The following is a 26,118-nucleotide window of genomic DNA, read 5'->3' on the forward strand; positions in this document are numbered from 1 at the left end:
ACAGAGTCAGAGGAAAAAATAAAAAGCCTCCCGCCCTTCTTACTCTGTCATGAGCCGCAGTGCCTGCTAATAGCTTTTCTTTTAAAATGCCAATATTTATTCAAGTCTTTGTCAAGTTAATGAATTTACTGTTGCAAATTCAATTTTAATTTGTTGCCCACTGCTAATAAAATCACTCTTGGGCTTTTCTGTTCAGACAGCATTGCTTTTGATGTGTTTCAAATGTGTTGTGGGTTTAAATGCAGCTCTGCTTCTCCACAGTTGAATTCAAAGCTGTATTCAAAGGCTGTCTTTGGGTGTGACCAGTGTTGGGCAAGTTACTGAAAATTAGTAATTAGTTACAGTCACTGATTACTTCTCTCAAAAAGTAATTGAATTACTTCACCAATTAAAATATAAAAAGTAATTAGTTACTAGGGAAAGTAACTTTTGCGTTGCTTTTAATGCAACAGTGTAACTCGTCCCAAAATCCCAGAGTTCAGTCCACTCGGTAAAGGATCCGTTTTGTTTTCCCCACAACCCCAAATCAGTTAAGTTCAACCCAGTTTCACGAACATAAAAGAAAGACAACTTAAAGTTCCGCTCCAGGTTTTACTGCAGATCCACAACTCAAACCAGGAACAGCAGCGGCAGTTTAGTAATAGGTGCTATTTACAATATACAACGTTAAAACTCCAGACAGAGACAAAGTTTATGTTTTACCACGAGTTGACTTTACAACGCGGCTCTGAGACACGGTAAGGTCACATGATGATGTGTTTGTGTTGTGTGTGCGTTTGTCTGCTGTCCTCTGCAGCTGTCCACTATTTTCACGTAAGACAAAATTAACCAGTAAAAAGCCCATTCATATTTCAATATTTGTAATTGGGTTATTTAATGTGAAAAAGTAATTAGTTACATTACTGGTTATCGCCAAAAGAAGTGGAATTACAGTGACATGTTACAAAGTAATATGGTACAAAGTAGCATATTACTTTAATTCCTGTCCTCCCAAGAAAAACGACACTATAGGTCGTAATGTCAGACCACGACCTATATTTACATTTGAGTGGCAGTTGTCATCTAGGCCTTAGTAATTATGACCTGGAGAAGTGACGCAGTTCAGATGGCGTCCATATAAGGTGACAGATTTCCATAAGCAGAGGTAGCAGGTTGAGTGGCTTGTTAGATCCTAACTTACAAAAAGTGGACTTAGTGGACTATGCTGCTGGAGACCGCTGTTCGACAGTTTTTTAAATATTGTAACCCTAGTTATATAAGCTCAGGCGGAGCAGGTTGGTTACCGCAGCCCTCTTTCTACTTTATAATCCCAGTTTCTTCATTGGAGCAGTAGGTGGCCCAACCCAGCACCGTTAACATATACATAAAGCTGGGTGTAACCATGGCCTAACCTTGCAGGGGTCAAAAACCATATAACAGACATCTTGCACACATCATTCCCTGAGTTATCATGGGGAACGGGAAAACGCAAATGCATATTGCCTAGGTGGGGGGGAAGGGCAGTTATTTCCTCCTGTCCTCATGACAGGAGGAAATAGCTGCTGCATACACTTTAATAGTGGCATGAGACAGACCCTTTTTCTCCAGATATTGCAGAAAGGAGAAAACCTCTCCCACTGCACATGTCAAGGGGTCTAATCTCCTTTCCTCGCACCAGCATTGGAATCCCAACCACTTTGCATTGTAGCAAGCAATGGTGGATCCTGCTCTCACCGCCTGAATGGTCTGCACCACCTGTGCAGACAGTCCAGCCCGCATCAGCCTGTCCCTCTCAGGAGCCAAGCCTCGAGGGATTGGCCCAACGTGGGCAGCGTGCCTATCGAGTCCGTCTCCTGGGACAGCGCCCCCCCCGGACTTGGGGGATGGACCAACAACATCTGGTTCTCTCTGCATACCACAGTACTGAACATTGGTCTGGGGCTATCAGGATGACCGACAGTCAATCTTGTCTCACTCTCTCCAGCAGAGGGAGAACAAGGGGGAGGCTGCACCACTTCGGAGTGCAGCTTCCCCGTAGTGCCCCGTGGTGCAGTTGTCTGTTCTCACCAACGCATGTCCTAGGGAATTCCCAGGAGGTCTTCTCTGTGCTTTCTCTGTAGGGCAGTAAGTCCCAGCCACATGTGATGTGAGCCCACTGTGGCAAGCGACACCACAAGCTCTGCGACAGTAGGAACTCCTTGAATCAGGTTATTCATCTGGCTGATGGTAAGGCTTCCTGCTTGCTGACCAGCCAGCTGAGTGGCAAAGGCTGGTTGAGCTGGATGAGCTGTGCTGTAAAAGCCTCCATGTAGCTGGCTAACCGGTTTGGGCAGGATAGGCGGAGGCAATGTGAGCCCTACATGCTCCACTGCCATGGCCATAACCTTCGGGAAATCATGGCGAACTGAAGTCGGAGGTGGATTTCTGAAGGTCAGTGATGTTGCAGACACAGATGAGAGGTTGTCATCATTGTCCATGGGCGAAGCCGCTGGGACAGTCTCAACCGAGGTGTCCAGCAGTGGCGACAGGGCACCGGACGAAACGGGGGACTCATCATTGACGCGGAGAACTATCTTGAGCTCGGGGTCACTATTGACATTACACAGCCGAAAATGGTCCCACTGTTGCTGACGTTGAATCAGAGGAAGTCCTCGGCCGTAAATGCAGGGCGTTGACTGCATCATGCCGCTCTCTGTGTGGTCCCGACCAAGGCACTCCCATGGTCCCAACCGAGCAAAACAAATGTCCATCGGTGGCAGCGATGAAGCCGGGGAACGACGGGCAGGAACGAGCTTGCTGGAGTGGCGACTCTATCTGTGAAGAGATAAGATGAGTGAGCAGATTCACCGTCGCTGAAGTGAGAAGGATGAGAGCAGCATCAAAGTGCTGCCTCATATACTGTGTGAGACACCTGTAATCGGTAGGCGTGCCCTGTTAGGCCAACTACGTACCAGCAAATTTCAGTGGGTGATTGCATGCATGTGATTGGAAGAGAGTATTGCCCATAGAGTCCAGTAGAGGGCAGAGCCTGTGTGAGATGGAACTACAATTGTCGTGGTGTTTACTTTTGCCATGACGATGAAGGTTGCTTAACTTTAAGGAAGTAGTAACTTTAACCTACACCAAGTTTCAAGTGATCGTTTTAACCCAAACCATGATCTTTCCCTAACCCTAACCAAAATGCCGAAACCTAACCAGACAGACCACAGCGTTGCCACACCATAAAACATTGTTTAACAGTGATTTGTAACGGTTTTGTAAAGCACAGACAAATTATGTAGTCCTCCTGATTACTGCTGATAGAGGCGCCATATTAGAAAACACTCCTACGGGTTGTTCTGGAGTGCATGGTCATATGACGTATTTGGTCGTTTACATAATTTGGAGGACTTGTTGGACTTGCAGATAGACTCACACCCATTATACGTCTCTGTGCTTATCTACTCTTCAAAGAAGTCAGTCAAGTCACTAACAGTATGCTGTCAACCGGCCAGATTTTCCATCTTTATAATGCCATGAAACATCCTATCAGCTTTTAATTGGATATCCACACTTGGCTATTCAGCAAAACGCTCCACAAGCTTGGCCATACCACTCTTCAAAAAGTTTCATCTTTCAACACCTGCTTAGATTCAGTGTGAAACAGCTTTGTCAGGTGGTGATATGACAGCTTTGTCTGGTGGGACAGCTGTTATAAAGCCACAAAAGTAACTTTGTGCCCAGAGTGGCAGCAGGGCAGTGAGCTTCAGCTGGAAAGCTGGGCTTTAAACAGTGAGTATCTATACCTCTGAAGTGTCCTTGAGCAAGCTGGTGAATCCCAATCAGCCCCAGGGGTGGTGCTGTGTGGCTGATGATGACCTCTGCCATTCCCTTGAAGGGGGTTCAAGTGAGAAGAGAAAAAAGATAAATAAAATATAACTCAGTTCTAGTGGGTTAAAAAGAGTGGGACAGCTATGGGAGGGGGTTGGGGGGCTTGTTTTGCTCCACATTGTGCAAATCTGTTTCTTGGTCTATGGCTGGCACAGGCTCTGAGGCTTGAGACAATAATGCTTGATTTTTCAGGAACTCTCTTACTGTGACAAAACTAACCAGAAACCTGAATTTTTCCTGTTAGTTAGTCAAATATAGTGAAAAGACAAGTTAAAATGTGCCACAGGGACATTATATAAAATGATCCCTCGTCACAGAATGTCTTTTCTCAGTCCCAAGTGATCCGTTTCAGATGGTCTCCCACGTTAAAGGAGAAATAAGCGAGAAGTCAGATACCTTCTTAATGCTCTCTTAGGAAATAAGTGTTGGAGGTCACTGCAATCGTTCCATTATGATTATGATTTTATTATTATGTCTTCATCTTTTCATCCGTGAAGATGGTTCTAGCACATGTGGGGGGTATCATGGCAAAACTGTGAGAAAGTGTGAACATATGTGGTAGTAAACTGTCTAAATAATGTGCTATGCTTTGCATGACATTTGAAGTGGTCGCTGCAAAATGCTGAAAACTGGCTACAGGGATACCGTGTGCTTCTGTTGGAGAGGAAGCGGGCACGTGATGAAGCTCTGTTTTCAGAGGAGCCAGTGGTGGAGAGAGGATTGATGGAAGAGACATCTGTATGACTGAGCTATAGTAATTTAATCTATGCAGTAGAACCATGAGTCTTGGTCTTGGCTGCATGGTCAAGAGATTTAGTGAATGTAAACTGTTTGTGTCCACTCAGATAGAGGATAACTCATATCTGTTGTGGCTGTTGTATCAGAGGTTAAAACATCATCTACTTCTTGCACTAGTGAGGTGACTAATTTTGCCTGTTTGCTTGGGGAAGCTGTACCTCCCCAGGTCTTGCTTGAAGCTGCTGGCACTCCAAATCAGGAACTGGTATCTTCCTGGACTTGACGGTGAATTCCCTAAAGCTCCTTTGCTTCTCTCCTCTCTTCTAGTATAGCTGCTTGGATACTGGATTGAGCCCGCGGGGAAGGTAGCCACAGATGACACCTGCAAGACTTGTGGTGTGAGTGCCTTCTACTGATGGAGGATGAAGGCCCTGCTTTAACACCGCTGCAGTGGGTGGGTGACCCATGTGGTGGCAACATCCAACGGGTGTGAAAGAAATACTCGTTTTCTGTGGGAACATGTCCAGGATCACGAGACTTGTGGTCTTTGGTGCACATTAAATGTTGTGTAATGACATAACTAAAAATTCTACACTATCTGATTAAGAAAAAAACAATTAGGAACAGGAGATGACTCAAAAACCACCTCAACAAACCTTATGCTTGGTAGCATGTAGAGACTATGTTCAGAGGTCATAGAATTAACTACGCTGGGATGCAGGAAAAGGTCAAGATTTGTGGTATTTCGTGATTCAACCAATGGCGCAGTAGCAATCAAGGATGAAGTCATGCTGCTTAGGGAAGTGGAATAATTTCTGATCTCATCATATTATTCCATTGGTGGCTAATGAGGCTTATAGGTGCTCAGTCTAGAAATGCTCAGAGAAAGGAGTGGGTGAGCACTGAATACCTGACATCTTGTACGACTGAATGAAACACAAAATAAGAATAAGTCTAACGGTTGTTTCACTTCAATAATTACACTGCAATGAGATTCCAAATGAGTTCCAAGGAGCTGCAGCACCATTATTTTCAGAGTCTATTTCAGGAGTTCATTTTCAAAGTTTTGAGGAAAAATAGCATTAAGTTCATTAAACATTTTTTTTTAAATGTGAAGTAGAGGATCTATACCTTAGAAATTTGTCTTTTGTTATCAATCATTAATAAGACAGAGCGTTTTTTTCTCTTTTAACACTTACAATGCATATTTTTCCTGACTCTACTCCTTTACCTGTTCTCCTTTTGTGCTCACCTCTATCTTGTCCTTCTGATCTTTCAACCTAAGAGCAAGTGTCCTTTCTAGTTCAGTGGAAGCTCTTTGAGAATGAGTACTGTACAAGCATAGATGAGTACTGTACTTGTATGGATTGTGTGTGCCCTTTGTGAGAGAGGGAGAGAAATGAGGAATTGATTTCTATTATCAGATTACTGCATTGGGAAGCCACAGGAAGTGCTGAATTATACTCTCAATAAAAAGATATGGAAATATAAGAGAAACTAATTGATCTCCATATGTTACCCTGCAGTGGTGTGTGTATGTGTATGTGTGTGTGGGTGTGGGTGTGTGTGTGTGTATGGGTGTGTGTGTGTGTGTGTGTGTGTTTGGGGGTGCTAGATACTGTAGCATCTGTTTTCCTGTCTGTCTCATGTTTGTGGTTGGGTTACGTGTGTGTGTGTGTGTGTGTGTGTGTGTGTGTGTGTGTGTGTGTGTGTGTGTGTGAGAGAGAGAGAGAGAGAGAGAGAGAGAGCTAGCTTGTGTGTGTTGCACATGCCTGGCAGCCATTCTGTCTCCCAGACAGCTGTTTGGTGACCTGGTAACACCTCCCCTCTCCCCCAGCATGTCACACACACAAACACACTCACACACACATGGCAGCCCAGCATGTCTGCCACCACTGGTATCCCCAAGCCATCACACACACACACACTCACTCACACACACACAATCACATGCAGACACCTTCAATCCCACCCACTCACTGCTCTGATTGTCCAGCATTCTCTGTTCCTAGCTGGAGTCAGAACAGAATGTGCGTGGTTTTCATTTCAAAAACCTTCTGAGTAGTTGACTTTTTAATGATCAACAGTGGAACTAGAGCATATTTTCATTTATTGTTCACATGTTACTGAAGAAACCTTGAAGAGATGGAGACACCGACTGCCAGGGCCAACTGCTATACTGAGGGCTTTGCAGGTCAACCCTCGTAACTCAGCCCAAATAAGCCTCAATGAAATGCAGCTAGCTCTAGGGGTTTACATGTACTTACATAAATGTAATAACACAGGACACTTTTTGAGGAACCACAGGAACAAAGCTCAAGCTTGCGCATAAAGTTCCTTAGTTCCTGAAAAGGTTCCTGGGTTCTGGCAAAAATTCCTGCAGTCGGAGAAGGTCTTTATTCACCTTTTTGAAGATAATTAGGGTTTCATGGGAAATTGCCAATCCTCTACATGAGTTTAGTGGATTTCGGCAACGCCTGTGGCAGTATTCCCTTTGTAATCATGAGGGATTTGGTGCAGGAATTATGAAAGCTGAATTAGTTCTTTTGGCTTCTAGTCAAATGCATTTATGTCAGGCACTGAATTCCAACAAGGGTGTGTTATGCACCTATTCCTGTGTGTGATATTCATGTACAGGAATTTGCAGCCAACTGTCTGGAAAGAGTCCAATGTGAAAGCGTCGGGGTACCATCTGACATTGTCCTTCTGGCTTCAGTGGACCATGATCGCTGATTTGCACAGGAGCAGTTTGCAGCAGAGTGTGACACAGTCGGGAGTGAGAAAGCACCTTCACATCAGGTATGTTTGTAGCCTCTTCCAGTGCCACCTACAGTACAGTTGAAGTTACTTTGCCTTCCTTGACCTGTTATCTCTTCAACTCTGACCTGGATAAGCAACTACAAAAAATGGATGCAAAGATAAGTTGTGGCACACTGATTGTATCAAACTATCTGTGGTTTGAATATTCTATTTCTCCCTCTTAAGTGAACAGATCGTTCTCTGTCTCTCTGCCTGCCTCTGTCTTATATGGAAATCTTTATCGCGACTTTGCCACTTTGCTTACCATCTGTCACTCTCTTGGTTACCTCATGAAAAAGCAATGCATTTAACACTATCTTTGAAAGAGACAAATCACACTGAATGTGTTTAAACAGCAAAAAAAGAGAGGCTAGATTGCCTTTAAACTTTCTAAACTAAACTGACTTTTAAAAAAGGTAGTTGTTTTATCTTGGCCCTGGCTCTGTCTGAGTGAGGGTGATAAACTGATGATACGCCCAGCGTGCTTCCTTATATGCTCCACCCTTCCCGTGACCCTTAAAAGTGGGTACAGACTAGAGACCGCATTCTGTATATCCTCCAGCTTACTAGTAGATAACTGAAAATGACAAACAGGTCACTGGTCAAATGTAGGCTATTGCATCTCCATTACTGTGTCAAATCAATATTGAAAGAGGATACAGTACTGTAGACTGACTGCAATGCACTGTGGGTAGCTTGCACAGCATGGTCAAGTAAGCTACAAAGATATAGTACACTACTGTACCATAAAATGTCAAGTCATGATACTATTGTAATTATATTTTCACAGGGAATAGAGTATAATAATGTCTGTGATGAACAGTTTTAGAGGTTTTGTGACTTCATGGTACTTCGCTGCGTTCTTATTCCCTGTACTGAGAGGCTACTTCTCACTTTAAATTGCAATTATATGCCCTGAGGTATTAAAGTTTGAATCCTGCAACATTCCTACTGTGCTTGTAGACTTTGATAGTGAGTTTTTGCAGAATTTCTAATCCCCCCATGTGAACACTTTAACAGCTTTAAAATCTTCCTCCAATAATTTGTATGCTCTAGACTGCTTAATATGATAAGATAAGAAAGAACTTTATTAATCCCAAAGGAAATTCTTGTGCCATCAACATGCTCGATGAAATAGAAACACAGCGTAGAGAAAGATATTTTTAGTCAAATCTAAGTACTGTGACCTTACTGCACTTCACTGTGTTCTTATTTGGATGGAATCAGTGTAATATTTCTGTAGTGACATACTATAATGTGTTTGTGATACTCGATAATGAGCTCCCGGTGACCTGGCTGAGGCTTATGGCATTTTTAATGTCACAATGGCATTCTGTGACATTTTTACCACAGCCTCGCTACTCCCAGGTGTGCTGTGTTTTTTTTTTTTTTTTTTTTTTTTTTGTTGGTGTACGTGGCTTGTCCTTGTTTTGGAGCTCTTTCTTGTGCAGTTAGAGAAGGACGCTGGCAGATTGAAACTTGTCTGTTTACTCTCCTCCATTAAAAGTGTGGCTGCATGGTGCATCGCTGCTCCATAATGAATCCTAAAATAGCATTTTTTAAGCTGCAGAGACATGAATAGCACAGATTTACAGCACATTCACACGCCTAAAACGAATAAGTGACCAGGACCCGAACACAACACACACACAAACACACACACACACACTATTCTGTGCCTCTCCAGTCGTTTGCTCAGTCAGGTGTGAATTGTGACTTTATACCCATTGGTGAGGCTCGTATTTCTGCATGTAACCCCCCCCCTCTCTCTCCTTCTGAAGCTCTCTCTCCTCCATGCTCCACTAATCAGAGAGCGAGAGAGAGAACATGGAGAGAGATTGTAAGGAAAAGGGATGTGGAAATTCACATGACAGCTTCCAAGTCATGGAAAGAGAAATCCACTAATGCTGAGCCTCCTAATATGCTAAATAGATAGACAGACAGACAAACAGACAGATAGATAGATAGATAGATAGATAGATAGATAGATAGATAGATAGATAGATAGAAAGGTCCTGACCTTCTCTGATGGGGAAGTTGAGTGGAAGTGGCATCTGACATTTGGCCTGACATTTTCATGAAACCACGCCCACCTGTGTATCTATCCTATAAGTGGTGGCCTTGAGCTCCTCCCATTAATTAATGTATGTGTTTTCACTCTGATTAATTCAGTCTTAACCATCCTGGGGCGCCTTAGACAACTTCAATCTCCAGGACACATACTATCAAAACAAAATATGACATGATTGTTTAGCAGTGCAAATAAAAAAAACACACTATAGCCTTACCACAATATCTCCCATGCCCAAAAGTTCTCTTTTTAAAAGTATCACTGGTAACAAAATTCATAATTCCCTTTATCCCCAATTACCTTGAAGGGAACTCCCCTGATTTGACAAAGGAAGGTCAGTTTATTGTTGTGGGAAGTACTTGGTTGGAGACAGTATTGATTTCTGTGGCTCTAGAACAACTTTTCTTGACTACAAATTTGTTACATAAAGTCTGCATTACACTCTGGGTCTGTGGAGTTTGAGAGATGTAGACAGTTCCAGGCAGGCAGGGTCTAACGAGATTATGCTATCGGTTGCATTGTAGGTTCCTAAAGGTCAAGAAATCACCCCTTCTGCAGCAGTTTTCAGCATTCTTTTAAAAATCTGCCTCCTGTGAGTCTCCAAACTTAAAAAACTAAATCACTGGAATACCTCTTTAACACACTCACACTCCTTGTAGGCTTTGAGATCACAGGGACCCAAAACTAATTTGTCATTTCACTCAAGAGACTAAAATAATGCAGGTTCATTCAGAGTTCTGTGATTTAACAGTGATGGTAGCAGGAAATTCGCAAGTATTAACCTTGAAATTTAGTGGAACTAGGCTAAACGTTTGCGTCCTCTGTTTCCAGGTCGGAAGCAGATCAGGTAAAGCTGCTACGCAACCTGGGCAACTTGACCCTTGAGTGGAAACTTCCACAGGTAACAACGCAGCCAAGTTAGGGTGAAAGTGTCTCTCGGAAGCTTTATCTTATTGCAGTGATGACAAAGGACATTTAAAGATTTTAACAATGAACATTACATAGCATTCATTTAATTTACAATGAACTTTCATTTGAACTGGTTATAGCCCTTTTGTACCACTTCACACATGGATCCATTTGTGTAGGCTATACCAATGTGTATGCCCACATCTGAACTTAACCACAGGGATGCGTGAAGATGGAGCAGTTGACTTTTATCTGCATGAATTCATATTGCAGAAATACTTACTATTTGCACCACTGGTTGGTGTATATGTTTATAGCCTCTTGCTGTGCCCCAGATTGACTATAAAAATCCCCAAAAGCGTGAATGAAGGCAGTGAAGAGAGGGTTTTTATTCTTCACAAAAAAAAAATAGGATGCAAGTGCTGAAATGTCTGGAAATAAAAACGAGAGTAGGAATTGTTTTCTCTATCATTTATGATGCAGCCCAACTCTCCGCGTGTGTCTCTCTTTGACTGAACTACTTCCTGAAGGAGCTTTAGCGCAGAGAGCAGGGGAGAGAGAGGGAGAGCGACGGACCGACAGTCCGTCCATCTATCCAGCTGCCCCTGCCTCTGCAGAAGCGCGCATGCATACACATAGACAAGACGCGAAATCACACGCACGCGTGCACATTCGGCACACACGTACACTCACACTCTCACATACACGTGCACGACGAGAGAGAGAGAGAGAGAGAGTGAGAGAGAGAGAAAGAGAGAGGGAGGGAGGGAAAGAGAGAGATGTTGAGAGCGGGTCCCATGCACGGTTTGCAGGCTGCTGGAGCCGCTATACTGTAGTCTATGTGCGTATGAGTCTATGTGTGTGTCCAGCGGCTGCTCGCCTGCCTCTTCCCTCCTCTGCGCTCCTCTCCTCGCCCGGGACAGGAATAACGGGATACCGGGAGCTCTAATCATACAGAGGCAGGTTGAGCCCCCACAATGCGCGGGGCCAGCAGAGATTGCAGTGGAGAATCAGCGGTAGGCGCACACACAATGAAGATTGGATTACAACAACAGTGATTTTTATTCGCAGCTGCGCGCATGTGAAGTGATAAAACGGGGGATTTCATTCAGTTTTTTTGGACACGGTGGGAATAATTCATTGCCAGAGATTCGGTGATTTTTTTTTTTCCTCTCTCCTGTTGTGCAGTGTTTGTGAGTGTGATCACCATCAGAGGCTGCATGGTTTTACAGAGGAGAGAGGGGACTGTTGCAATGTCATCTCACACCACTATTTTGGAGCTCTGTGGAAGGGAGATGCTGTAAGTACTTTGCCATTTCTCTTATTTGTATCTGAATTTGGGTTGTGGTGACCAAGCACCGTCTCGGTCTCTCTCCCTTCTCTCTTGATCAGCGGGCACTGTGCGGGTTTTACCCACAGGCGTCCCTTATCCAAAGTGCGGCACCCACACCACGGAGAGCACAGCTGTCCCTAAAACACGACCAACTGGGATTTAAACGATGCGGGGCTTGCAGTATATGATGAAAAGAAAAAATCTAATTCTCCTCTCTCAGCTCTTACGTCAAATGTTATAATTTCCCCATAATTCATAATGCTGGCGCAGTGAGCGCAGCGCAGGCTGCTTCAAAGCGCATCTGTATACAACATCTCTCAGCCGGCCAAAACAAGCTAAACACATGTCTTCCTTTGCTAAAAAAAAATCAGCCTTAAACTGACTGTACACGTGAAATACAAAGCATCTTGCCTCCTTTGATAGTTGAGCACACACATCCCACATCCCCCGATTGTAACCAACAAACGCTGTGAACCCAGTTTTAACCCAAAGAAGATGAGATTAACGCAGCTCACACGCCACACAAAATAAGAGATGGGTGTGCTTTCTGGTGATTCTACCCGGAGGTTGGATAACACATTGCGGGGTTTTGGTTTGGGGCTACTGGTTGGCACAACTTCCAGCTCCTCACCATCCCATACCCGGACGATCAGTCAGTGTCACATTAAGGAGATATCCGGGAACACATCGCTCATCTTCTAAGCTGTAATAGAATTTTAAGGCTGCATCTTGCGTCTGTCCCCCCTGTACCAAAACGTGATGGAAAGTGAATACATTCAGGCTTTGCCCTAAAAAAAAAAAGAAAAAGAAATCTTTCACTCTATAAGGAGCGTCTTGGGCACAAGTGGAGGAGGCAGGCGCACGTTGTAACAGTAGGGGTCGCACTTGTATTGTGTTGGCTTCATTGAACCTAATGGGGAGATCCAAATGAATTTACATCTCCACTTTCTTCTTCCCCCTCTCCCTCTCTCCTGTTCTCGGGATTCAGTCACGTTGTTGAAGCGCAGTTCTCCTATCACAGAGAAGCTCTCTCTCTCTCTCTCTCTCTCTCTCTCTCTCTCTCTCCTTCTCTCCCTCTTCTCTCTCTGTAAAGCTGCAGCCAGTGTGGAGGGGCAATCCATATTTTTATGACAGCAAAAGGAAATAATGTATTAACCCCCTACCTCCCTCCATGTAGATTGAGGCCCTACTGTAGACTATAACCACTCTGCCTTACGCTTTTCCAGCTTTTACTATCAGCAAGTGTGTGTGTGTGTCTGATAACATATAAGAGAGAAAGAGTGAGAGAGAGAGAAATAGATGTGATTGATTTTGATTACACTTTTATTTACATATGATGAAGACAGTATTAATAAAACACAGATAGAATCAGAGGATGCCTCTTCTATAAAAATAAAAGGCTTAAAAATCAAGTCGCCAGCAACCACAAAAAAAAAAGGTCGCTACTGCAAAGCAACACAGCTCTGTTTCAAATTCATCAGCGTTGTTCATGGCTGAATAAAACCTGGAATCACCTCTGACACAAGCCGTCAGAGAAAAGCTTCAGATTCCTTTAATTTCAGACGAAGACAGAAACACTGCAGCTTTAGTTTGTTGCCTGCCGCCGCAAAGCAAGACAGAGAGATAACAAATAACCTGTCATCAAACATCTAACCGCTCCGAATGACAACATATCATTTGAGCGATGTATAAGATTTAGCATACATGGAGCTTCTGACAGGACTGATTGAATGATCAGACATCACAGTATGACAGGATACACAAGATAGGATTTTTTTTTTTCTCATAAGCAGCCTGTATTGTAATCACCATTGCTTTTTCTTTATATGCTTTGAGAATACAAATGCATTTACATGTCATGCCAATACGCAAAATTAAAATTGAAATTCAGAAGGAAAGATGCATCCTGCATGCTAATGAGGCAGAAACTGACTGATGCAATTAGCATTAAAAGAACTGAAAATAAATGAGTAAGGAGACTGTATTGTAGCGTAGAGTGCAATCTACCAATATAGCAGGGAGGCATAGGTGTGTATGGGGCATCAGGTGCAGAGAGAGAGAGAGAGAGAGAAACACAGTTCATATCCATTATATAAGAGAATACTAATGAGCTCACTTCTTTCTTTGTGGGCCTCTCTCTCTCTCTATCTCTCTCCCCCTCGCACACACACTCCACACACAGTGGGTTCGTAGGGAGCTAAAGAGGTATGTGCAGTGGGCAGACAACATGTTGAAGCCTGAGTGGTAACAGACGATTACTTCCACTGGGCTTCTCATGGGCGCTCATGCACACGTCAGGGCACACAGAGCAGATGGCTGGGGCATGGGAGAGAGAGAGCTGGAGAGTGAATGAATGAGGGGATGGCAGGGAGAAAATGGATAGAGGCACGAGGTGACAAAGGAGAATAAGTGATGGGAAATAGTTTGTGATTCAGGTGTTACTTGAAGAGGTACTTCAGTGATTCAGTATTGCACTTTCTTAAAGTTTGGGAACTTCCCAGAGAGAATAATGGTCAAATCCAAAGCAGCTGAGGTTGAGATATCCTGACTTTTTTAGTCTCTAGTGTTGGTAAAACTCCAAAAACATTGGATCCCTTTCCTCATGGTAATGAGAATGAGTCTCTTTCATTAGAACCTCCCTGCCTGGTGAATGTCCATGTCTTTTAAATTGTCACAACCCCAGTTTGTAATGTATCTTTCTCTGAAAAATGCGTAGTCTCTTAGGCCAAGCCAGAATCATCCTCATGACATCACTAGGGGTATTTTTTGCTGACTTTGTAAAGAGCCATTGAAGACATTGTAGTAAACTGGTCTTGCTGTGTAAAATCAGCGGAGTTCCCCTTTAATTTTGGCAAAATGTCTGGAGATACATATTCTTTAGTTCAGAATTGCAGTTCCCATAGATCAGCTGCCAATCACACAATGTGGGTGATACTTTAACATCTTTCATTGGACTTTATGATGTTGATTTCCTGTTCAGTCTCTGTTGGTGGCGCTCTTTCCCTCATCTGTTCAGCTAAGTTGTGTTGATAAATTCTTGTACTTAATTCAAAGAAACCAAAGTTGCTGTTGCTGAATATAAACAGCATCACTTCCTGTGCAGAGGATTTTCCCTGGAAAAGATCTATTGGACACAGGTGCTGAGAACAGGACACATAAAAGCTTTCAATGATGTCATTTTGAAAGAAAAAAATAATAATAAAAGCTTACACTTCTCATTCCAATTACGTATCCATTTATGCCAAACCTCAAACTCCAAAACTATATTTTATTCTATAAAAAGTATTGCTTCTAATCCCTCAAAACATTGTTACTTTGTATGCAAAGGCATGTAGACGCTTTCTACCTTGAGCAGTACATTTGCATTCATACCATTTTTGTTAGTGCTTTCAAATGGCTAATGTCATTTGAAATGAAACTCTTGAAATAGAAAGGGACGGAAGGATGCAGAACCCGAGGAATGAAATTAGCAGAGAAAAATAGGAATAAGAGAGGGGAAGCAAAGCTGAGATATTTTCAGAATTAAGCTATTTTAGAATTAGGCTTTGTATAACTGTATAGACATATAGTAGTAAGATGGCAATAGAGTAGGGGACAGGAAGAGAAAAGGCAAAAAAAGAAAGAAGAGAGGAATGAAGGAAGAAGCTTGAACTCCATTTGACTCAGAAATGGACAAAAGGAAGACCAGGACTAAATAAAGATAGAGGAAATGGGGGATTGAGACAGATATGGAGGAATCAGGACAGGAGTGATTGAGATGGGGGTGGTTGAAGGTGAAGGAATGTGTTACAGTTCAATAACAACAAGCAACATGAAGCAGATCCCAGATGACTTGACTCAGACAAAAGTCAGCAAACAGGCTTAGAGTTAGCAACAGTCAAATCTGAAAAGAACTGTTTGAAAGTGGCTGATATCACACCACGCTACAAAAATTCACAATGAATTATTACTCAAAGTGTGTAGTTTGCACTGGACCAGTGGATGAATGTGTTCTGCCTCTATATGTGAGTTTCCCTCCACTCTTTTGATGATGTAATCTTGTTGAACCCTCCTCAGAATACTCACACAACAACAGTGAAGTTTTGAAAATTCAGTCACAGTTTTGTTAACATTCAAATGGAAATATATCCACCGTCTGCATCCATTGAAGTTTGATATGAAGTAAAAAAAAAAAAGCGGTGTCAAAAAAAGGGTAAGGATGGAGATATCGGGTGAGGAAATGAGAGGGGATGAGGTAAAAAAGAAGAAATCAATGCAGAAGAAGGTTTGGCTTTTGAGTTCTTTAAAAGCTCTGGAGAGAGATTACGAGGGACCGTGGAGGGGAGCGAAAGATGTAAGATGAAGAGAGAAAAAATAAACAATTAATGTCAACATCTAGCTTAAGTGAATGCAGCAGGGGAGAAAGTAGTTGAATGAGGAGGAAAGAAAGAAGGATGACAGCATTATGATATAATAAACATGGGATGAAGAGGAAGGACAGACAGATGATTGAATGCAAGAATGGATGTGTGAATGAATGGAGAGTAATCAGAAGGGATGGAAAAACCCATACAATATTAAGGCTAGTCTTCTACAAACAAGAACACACACACACACACACACACGCATATGTCCTCTGGGCCATGGCATAGTAAAACATACACTTATCATCCTCAGTATGAACCATTCTGGCCCCTGACTGTAAATAAATCATATGCATAGAGTGTGTATAGTAATGTTAATCTAATTTTAATGCCATTTAGGACGATAGAAGGAGGAAGGAATATGACCGCTACAATCATATTAATCATCATGTAAAGATAATGCAGCTGAATTATTGATGCATGTGAAACCTAGTTGTGTGGCTTTGTGGTGGTGAAGCCGTGTGGGAATTGCGGTACAGTAATGGTATAGCAGGAGAGACTTCAGTGCTGGAGTGTGTGTGTGTGTGTGTGTAAAAAAGAACATGTGTGTTATAAAACAAAAAAAAAGTAGAATTGTTTTCAGTTTCTTATTCACCGATCACTGAGAAAGTGTTTTATTTCTGATTTGATACACTTACACATGCACAGACAGTATTTATCTTTTGTACCTTTTGTGAGGTAGGAAATATGAGTCTGTGTGTGTGTTTGTGTGTGTGTGTGTGTACATGTGCGAATGGTAGCCAGTAGTATGGATGTGCCTGCCAAACATCATTTACTGTTGTGGTGCCAAGAAACGGTAGCCTTTGTGTGACGACAAACTGCCCCAATCCGATTTGGCTGGGGATGCTCTCTCTCTCTCTCTCTCTCTCTCTCTCTCTCTCTCTCTCTCTCTCTCTCTCTCTCTCTCTCTCTCTCTCTCTCTCTCTCTCTCTGTTTCTCTCTCTCTCTCTCTCTGTCTTCCTCTTCCCTTATATGTGTGCGTCACTTTCTTTCTCTCTGCATTGCCTTAACTTCTTCTGCCTGATTTTCTCCTCTTCTGTCCATTTTTTTCCCTCTCTCTCTGCCTCTCCCTAATAATCCCCATGTGATGCTGCAGAGTTGAGACAAGGAGAGAGAGAGAGAGAGAGAAAAAACCACTCTTTTGTTAGTCAGATTTTCACACCACCCATTGGAACTGAAAGATAATCTTGTCAACAATGGACTCGCCTGTTACTATAAATACCATTAAAAGCCAAATTGGTACCAGTTTGACCCTTTTTTATAAATCTGGTTTTGCCATTACTAATAGATAGATAGATTATTTATTAGCCACATGACCAAGGCTGGCTTTATTTGTTTTCAGTACAGTAAGTTATAAAAATATATACAAATACATGAATGAACAACAGCAGGCAATCCACATATTATCACGACACAACAGGGGTACGGTCAAATATCAACACAGAAACATAGCACACACAACCATATACAGTAAATGCATGGTAATGCATGCTGCTACAGCCTATCATTTTAGCATATATTTTTGGAACAGGATAGTTTACTGTCATCCTTAATTCAGACAAATGTATTCATGAAAACAAGTAAGAAACATTTTATGTGTCCCTGTTCAGATTTTCCAGATTGTATGGGCTTCATAACTCTCCTGTTAACCTCCAGAAACTGCTGATGAAAAGCATTTTAAGAGAGTGATGGTCCCACCGATACCGTGATATTAAGAGTAAAATGTAATATGTAAAATGATAATAGCAGCAGTAGCAGCCAGGATGGTTTGGTGTAGTAATTATGAAGACAGCCCTTAAACTTGAAGAATTGGGTTTAATTCATCTTGACAGGAAGAATCAAGTGCTCTTGAGCAAGGACTAAAATGAGAATCAGCTTCATGGGTGCTGCTCTGGGGCAGACAGAATGCAAAAGGATGGATTTCTCCCCAGGGGGTCAAATTGGGTGCAGTGATGGTTGAGCGGTTAGCGAGGTGAGCTTCAAGCTGCAGAGCTGCTTGCTTGACAAGCAGAGAAGTTGCTGAACAGTACAATCTCTCAATGTAAATGTGTTAAACTGAAAGTGAAGCAGGACAGAGCTCATCACTTAAACAATGACATATGCATATTGGAGTAAACACATTTATATGATTGTTTATGTTTAAATATTTTCAAAGTAAAGTTCCCATTGTTCCACCAGCAAATAAATGTCAGTTCTCTTTAATTAAATGATTTCACAAACTGTCAAGGCAAACTCTCACGGTAATCCTACAGCTTTTGGTTAAAGGAAGATGGCAATGTCTTGACAGGGACACTAGGAATCCATTAGGCATTGCTGGCCTGTGAATGGACTGCTCTAACAGTGTTTATTCTCAGTTGGCCAGGAGGGGATGGGAGTGGGGGACAAGCAGTCTTCTGCTTATTTTAAAAACACAGAATGACAGAGTGAGCCCGCATGCATTATTCACAGGAGTCTCAATTTCATTACAGAATCCCAAGGTGTGACATATCCTTGCCTACAGAAAATAATCTAAAACCCTCATCATACTTACAAATAGCAGTTTTCTCTCTGTCTAAGGGCAGAGACAGTAATAAGTGGGAAAACAGTATAAAAGATAGCTATGTATTAGTTCTTCTTTACATACATACCTTTAAAGAAATTAGGTAACAGATGAACATAAAGAGGTGCTATGACCTGCAAAGTGCCTTAGAAATCAAAGTGAGCACATACCCCTGCCAATGTTGTACAATCCTCTAAATGTATCATTTTAGAAAAGGTTTGGACATTTTTATTCTGCATCTAGATCTGGATCAACAAAAGCACATTAGCAATACACAATCATCAAAATGACAGTTCCTCTCCTGGATCCAGGTGTGCAAAATCTAATTACTCATTCCTTAGCTCATGGCCTAACTTTCCAACAAATTTAATTAGATCAATATGTTTTTGAGATATCTTGTTCTTCAGTAAGAGCCTTTCACAGTGCTGTTTTGGCTTATATGTTAATGGGTAGGAACACTGTGTAAATGAGACAAGTTTCTTATGATCTTATGATCTCAGCACTTAAATCTACACTGGTTTCAACAGTGGCTTTATAAACGACTTCTCCCGTGAATCAATCATGCACAAACAGGCTCTGCAGCAACGCACAAACGTCCTGTCATGACATCCATAAATCATCAACAGCGCACATGAACACATTATGTGACCATATGTTTCATTCCCCCCTGATTTTGCTCACGCTCTACTGTTCAGCACACCTGCTCATATGTCTTACACATGATGATGTTTCATGCTCTATGAGCATCGGGTGTCCAAGGAATCGAGTGGGTGTTGTCTCTGTAGGGAGAGGGGGTGGCGTATTTATTGTGATTTCTGTGAGACAATGATGATGTCACTGTGCTCTTCTGCTCTGGTTGGTGCAAAGTAACTGTTGTCACCTTCTTCTTATGTTCATACACACAAATGTTTGTACTTGCTGAGGAAACACCCCCACCCCCATCCACCCCACTCCAACCTTCTGTCCTCCTGTCCAAAGCCCGCGGTGCTACTTCAAAAACAGAAGAGAACATTATTTGGCATCCGAAGCTATTTATAACACTTGCCGGTTTATGTTAGTCTGTTCTTTTCAGCCTTTATGTAATTTGTCTCCTACTTACCTCTGGGATACAAAATGATTTGTGCGTGTGTCTGACAGCTGTGTCACCGCTCTGTACATTGAATCATTTATATACAGTACCAATCAAATAAATAAAGGTGAGGAATCATCCTCAGCACTATGGAACAAGTGTAACTGAATCAAGACATTATTAAACACAGTATTCATTTTTTTCTTTAGTTTTACTCACTTTTTGCATCAGTTTTTTAATGGCTGAGATAAGATTTATGTACGCAAATTCTTAACTTTACAAGTCAAATTTCTTTTTTTTTTTGTTGCAGTATGGTCCCTTCTATTAAACATTGAATTCAAAGCCTCAGTATGACAATAACGCCCACCAGTTTTATACACTGTCACACCACTACTGAATCCATGAGCAGGATTAGTGAATAATGTTTGACTTGTGTTTTTGCCTCATGTTTGGAAGCTGCGAATGGTTTGTTCTGAAATTTGAAATTGTGGTTGTCATATGAGTCATAACGTATGCCTATTCCACATATATGAGAGATACTGCCATACCCCATAATGTAAAAACAACATTACCCACCATTATCTCACATACACACACCCTCACACACACGTTTGTCTTTATATAGTTATGAGGACAATCATTGACTTAATGCATTCCCTTGACCTTTGCCCTAACCACCATAGCTAAATGCCAGACCCTAACCTAAACCTAATTCTAACCTTAACGTTAAAATCAAGTCTTAACCCTCAAACAGCCCTTTTTTAAATTGTGAGGACTCACCAAAATATCCTGAGAATGCAAAACTGTCCTCACTACAATGGTAATTTTAAACTAAAATTCGTCCACACAAACATAGACAGACATGTACATACAGTAAATGCACATATTATTATTATCCTGCACAGCATAGGCGTATATAATAACTTAATAAACCCGCTGGCAGAAGTGTAATAAAATCAAAACTATATGAATGCTGAGTACAGTTTGTCTATTACTGACACTCATAGAGCTCCGTTATAAGCTGTATGTCAGTCTTTGCTGGAGGTTGAGTCTTAACATATTACACCTGTAAAGTATATAGATGTTGCTTTCCTTTTCCGAAACAGCACAGTTTGCTCCTGAATCATCTGATCCCTAGCAGTCGTGACTATAAAGTATATACTTGTTAGTCATCTTCTCTTTCTCACAACCCTCCGCAACTTCCTCTCAAGGCCATCTCCCTCCTTACAAGGTTTATGTGTTTAATAACGTTACTGAGAAGAAATGGAATAAAAAAGACAGATGCAACCTGAATGTGTGGGCTTAAAGAGCTGTGCATTAACAATTTATCTACCCTGTCTTTTTCCCTCTGCCATCATCTTTCCACACTTTTTCTCTCCCATCTGCTTCTCTCTTCCCTTGATCTCTATCACATTTTTCCTCCCCTTTCATCTGTCTCCTGTTTTCCCTCATCTTCTTTCCATGCAGGGGATGAAGTGGTTTGGCAGTATGTCCCTCAGCAGCAAAAGGAGTAAGAGGAGGAGTAGAAGGAGCAGCAGTAGTAGCAGTAGCAGTGGTAGTAATAGTGTGCTACTCTCCTTGGCTCTCCTGGTGGTGGTGACCCTGATCGCCGACCCCGCAGTGGCTCAGAAGCAGCGAACTGGCGGCACCTCGGAAAAAGTGCCAGTCCTGAACATTGCGGTGATCCTGGGACGCACGCGCTACATCTCAGACCGGGACATCCGTGCGCTGTGGAGCAAGGAGGACCCCATCGATGTCAACGTGGTCACACTGCTGGTGAACGAGACTGACCCCAAAAGCATCATCACCCACATGTGCGACCTGATGTCTGGGACCAAGATCCACGGCGTGGTGTTCGGAGATGGCACCGACCAGGAGGCCATTGCCCAGATTTTGGATTTTATTTCCTCGCAGACGCTCATCCCCATCCTGGGCATCCATGGAGGGTCATCCATGATCATGGCTGATAAGGTATGGAGGAGTGGGCTGATGGATGAATGCAGGGAGGGGCAGTGGGTGAACGGATGATTGATGGAAGAATGTTTGACGAGATGGTGGATGAAGCCGTGCAAAGACAGACATGGAGTAGACTGAATGAGTGAATGGATGAATAAATTAATGACTGATGGACTGTTTTGGCTTCGGAGTGATTTGCCAAACGTTCTGGCTTTTCATCTGTGCCGAACTGCACCTGTCAGTTTTTACAGGTTTGGCTGTTGGTACTGTAGATAGACCTGAAAATGGTACTAATATCTTATCAAGCTAACATGAGGAGGGAAGCTACAGCAGTTAGCTGCACCTTACAAATATAAGTGCAGGTGGTGTCTATCTATTCGTAGCTTAAAGAGGTGAGAAAGAAGAGGAACCAGGCTAATTGATTGAATGAGATCATAATGTAGGAGGTAAAGGAGGTAAGAGGGCAAAGATGAAAAGTAAGTTTGTGCAGAGAAGTCTTCAAGGAATGAGATAAAGGAGAGAGTATTTGAAAAGGAGGTGGAGAACAGGTGGGAGAGGAAAAGAAGGGATGCAGTGACTAAAGAGAGTAGGCAGAGGAGAGAGGAGGAGTAGCCTGGCTAACACTGACTGCGTGATACAATGAGTTGTCATCTGGGAAGTCTCCATTCATTGTGCAGGATTTCCTCAAGCAAATTGCAAAAGCCTTGATTGGTTCTTACATGTGAATAGGTAATGCCCCTCACCTGCCAATCACCTTGAACTGTGAATGGGAATAGAAGAACCACACATGATGTTGTGGATTCATGAGGCAGTTCTTAGCTCTTGGGATTCATCAGATTCACAATGGGGATATTCTTATCTGTGTTATTTGCCCTGAAGATCAAAGAAGGCTCACCAGACAGCGTGTTACCTGGACTAGCCTTAAAGATGCTACATATAGAATTTTTAAACATCAACATGTCATTGTCAAATGATTTACAATACAATACCTTGGTGTTACTGCTGTAAACAAATGCTAGCCTTTTTCAACATTTGCCACCACACTTTCTGTAAATCCTGTAGCGTCCTTCCCACAACCTAGTGCCACTAGTGTGTGCTTGTCTTCTCTGTCACTTTCCTGAAGAGGATAAATGTTGCTAAATAATTTTTCTGTAAGCCTTTCTCTTTCCACAAGATATACCAGTGCAAGAAAATCTCAAATCTCTGGCACCAGTGGCACTGGAAGAATAGCATCATTTTTTTCCCCTATTTCATGCCATAAAGCAATCTCTCCCTTAAGCAGCCCAACAGATTTTCCACCAAATCCGACCCTGTGGCCCACAATAAAACACGCAGTGTAAAGGTCGGTCAGGGCTGTTGAACCTCTCAGCAGTTATCTCGTTTGTTTACAGTAAATATACGAATGTCTTAAATTTGCTGTGGTAATGGTTTATTGATTCTGTAATGCTACACGTGGCACCTTTTAAGATGGGTGAGAGGAGGGAAGGAGAGAAGGGGGCGACCGCTGGAGGAGGAGGGAGGGCGTGTGAGCCGGAATAGAGGAGGTGGAGAGGCGAAGCAGAGAAATGAAGGGGTGAAGGATAATCCCTCAGTTTGACCAGAGGCGAGGCTCAGTGGAGGGGAATTACAGAAATGTCCTGATTGGCACCTGCCACACACCACCTATTTCTGCACTGCTCTGCACTGTACTGCACACACAAACACAGATACACACACACACACACACATACACCCTCATGTCCCCTGTCAGCGAGTGTCATTGAAACAGCAGCAATTCAGCTCCTTGACAGCGGGAGTGTTTCCTCTGCAGGAACAGACAAGGAGAAAATAATCCACTTTAAAGTGCTCGACCCACCACTTTGTCTTCTCTTGTTTTCTTCCTCACGTTTTCCTTCCTTCCTCATGACTTATCTGTCTACCCCAGCTAGCTTCAAATCCACACGCTCCTCGCACTATGTGACGTTGTCTCTTACCTTTCATCACTGTAGCGCTCATACAGACCCTTTCTACCTCCAGGTTGAGGTATAATTTATGTTGCTGTTGTATGAAAACCCTGTCACTCACATATAGGTGTTTCTAAAGCTTTCATCACAGTCGACGCATCAACCCCACTACCATCTCCTCAGGCTGTGAAAACTTTTTTCTAACCTCTTGGGCTTGCAAAACATTTTCAGAGACACTTAGAAATGTGCGAAGTGCATTGTCTTGTCAAGACTTTGCTTCTTTGTTCCTTACAATTGGACATTTTGGAGACATGAGAATGTCTACCTGACAGCAGTTGTGTAATTTAGGACGCATTAGAGGATTATCATGGTTGATTTACACCAGATTTTGAATTCTCAGAAGGGAATCTCATACAGTAATGAGAAATCCTAGCTGGAAGTTTGGTCAAGGCCGCAGATGGTCGAAATGATTAAAATGCTGACAAAATTAACCCTTAAATTGAAATTTGCACCATGAAATCTGCAGTCTCTCAGCTGAATCTTGAAATACATGAGGAGTTATTTGGAAATCTCTGTCCTGCAGTGCATTTAAGATGTTATTATTAAGGCTGCAACTGCTTATTTTCATCATCAGTTAATCTCTTTCTGGTCTGGATTACATGTCCAAAATTAAAACGTGTTCAATTTATAGCGATAAAATAGAAAGAAAGCAGCAAATCCTCACATTTGAAAAGGTTGATCTAGCAAATGCATTTTTTCTTGATTAATTATTAACCAGTTATCAAAATTGACTCATTCCCTGTCAATAGATCATCTGCACTAGATATATTTTTATCCCTATTTACCTAAAATGACTTTTCTGGGAATAAACATTAGATGAATACCTAAATGTGTGTCTCCTGCAACAACTTTACTATTTTTTCCGTGTAATCCATGTTTGACTGCACAATTCAACTGTACGATCAGAGGTCCTGACATCAATAATATATTCATAGCCGGCAGGATAATGGCTGTGATAATGTTAAGCAAGTGACATCCACCCCACACACAAAAACAACAGCAGTTCAATCTGTTTAGTGAGTGCTGCAGTGTTTTTCCATCCTAAACAAGGATTAGGATTCTTCTAGTGTGTCCTCTGCTGAATCCTCGCCTTGTAAGGTTTGCATAGTCTTTTCCCCTCCTTAAAGTTTATATGGTTACCCTCTGAAGTGTAAGTAGCGGAGTCTTTCCGCCGCCTTGTTCCATGCAGATTCCTGCTAATCCTCCTGTGAAATATGAGGAGAAGCTCGCCTCCAATGATTACACCTTGTAAGACCCTCTGTGTGTTTGTCTATTCATGATTATGCCTTCATATTCGGGTGTGTGTATAGACGTGTGTGAAATTTTCTTGCGTATACGTGCTTTAATGCCTTTGCATGCACTGAGTATACTTTTATTTTCTCTCTCTCTCTCTCTGTTTGTGTGTGTGTGTGTGTGTGTGTGTGTGTGTGCTTCCTCTGCCTGTCACTTGGAGGCTAAATCTCTTGGTGCTGATGACTTCCAGTCAAAGCCACGTGAACCTCTAGAGAATACTATCTTAGAGCTCTCCCATTAAAAAAAAGGGCACTATTTACGCCTCAGCTCCTCTCTTTTTTTCTCCCTTTCTTTCTCTGTTTTTCTCCTTTCTCCTTGTGTTGTCCCTTTACCCATCTCTCTATCCTTCTCTCTGTCTTTCATTCTTGCTTGTTAATTAGATAAATGTTGCAGTATCTCCTTGAGTTAGTCCCTTCCATACATCTCTCAGCCTTTGTTGAATAATGCATCATTTGCCTGTATTGAAAGGAATACATTATTGATTAAGGAAAGATATGTCTTCCCCTTGCTGCATTCTAAGCAATTCAGCTTGGAGCTACCACCCTGGCATCTCCTTAAAACTGGTTGGGTTGAAAAAGTAAAAAAAAAAATCACTTTGTATTATTTTGTTATTGTTTTCTTTTGTGTTTTATTTGTGATTTTGCTCTTTTGTTCTCTTCCTCCTCTCTTGCATTAACTTTTTAAAGTTCATGCTTCCTCGTTGTCTTACCCGGTGTAATTGTGTGGGTGGATGTCAGGTCTGGCTCGTTGATTGGCTTCATGTAATTCTCACGCTAAATGGTTATCGACTTGCTCGGAGGTCAATAATGGCAACTGGATCATGTTGGTCACGAACACTGCTCACTCTGTGTTTCTTAAGTCTTAACTCAGCGCTGACTATTGGCACGCCCGGTCAGATCCGTCTTCCGCTGCTGCAGCCGTTTTGTTTTTCTCTTCATTTCCCTTTTTTTTTTAGGGCTTGCCTCATGAATCTAATTATGGTCCGTATGCACCAGATGTGTTAACAGCAGCAATGGGAGATGTCCTTCCTCATTTTGCTTCTTGAATAAAAAACAAACGCTTTGCTTCTGAATAAAACAAAAAGTGTTGAAAGAGTCAGAAGATGCTCTTTTATGTTTTTTGGCAGTGTAACACTTCAGGTGTGTCTAGGAGTGTG

At 42.2% G+C, this 26,118-nt stretch overlaps 1 protein-coding gene across 3 annotated transcripts in view; it reads left to right on the plus strand.

Annotated features, from left to right (window-relative positions):
• The first annotated feature begins 7,229 nt into the window (after positions 1–7,229).
• Positions 7,230–26,118, plus strand: part of grin2aa (glutamate receptor, ionotropic, N-methyl D-aspartate 2A, a) — a 155,762-nt gene continuing 136,873 nt past the window's right edge. The window contains exons 1-2 of one of the 3 annotated variants that reach the window (XM_067570293.1): positions 7,230–7,386; positions 21,178–21,681. In XM_067570293.1, coding sequence (XP_067426394.1) covers positions 21,181–21,681 — 501 coding nt within the window. In that variant the 5' untranslated portion in view covers positions 7,230–7,386; positions 21,178–21,180. Of the gene's footprint in view, positions 7,387–11,208; positions 11,667–21,171; positions 21,682–26,118 lie in introns of those variants that run through there. The other 2 variants (XM_067570292.1, XM_067570291.1) reach the window with 2 other exon arrangements.

Source organism: Thunnus thynnus, chromosome 17 (genome assembly GCF_963924715.1).
Source record: "Thunnus thynnus chromosome 17, fThuThy2.1, whole genome shotgun sequence".
Lineage (NCBI taxonomy): Eukaryota > Metazoa > Chordata > Actinopteri > Scombriformes > Scombridae > Thunnus > Thunnus thynnus.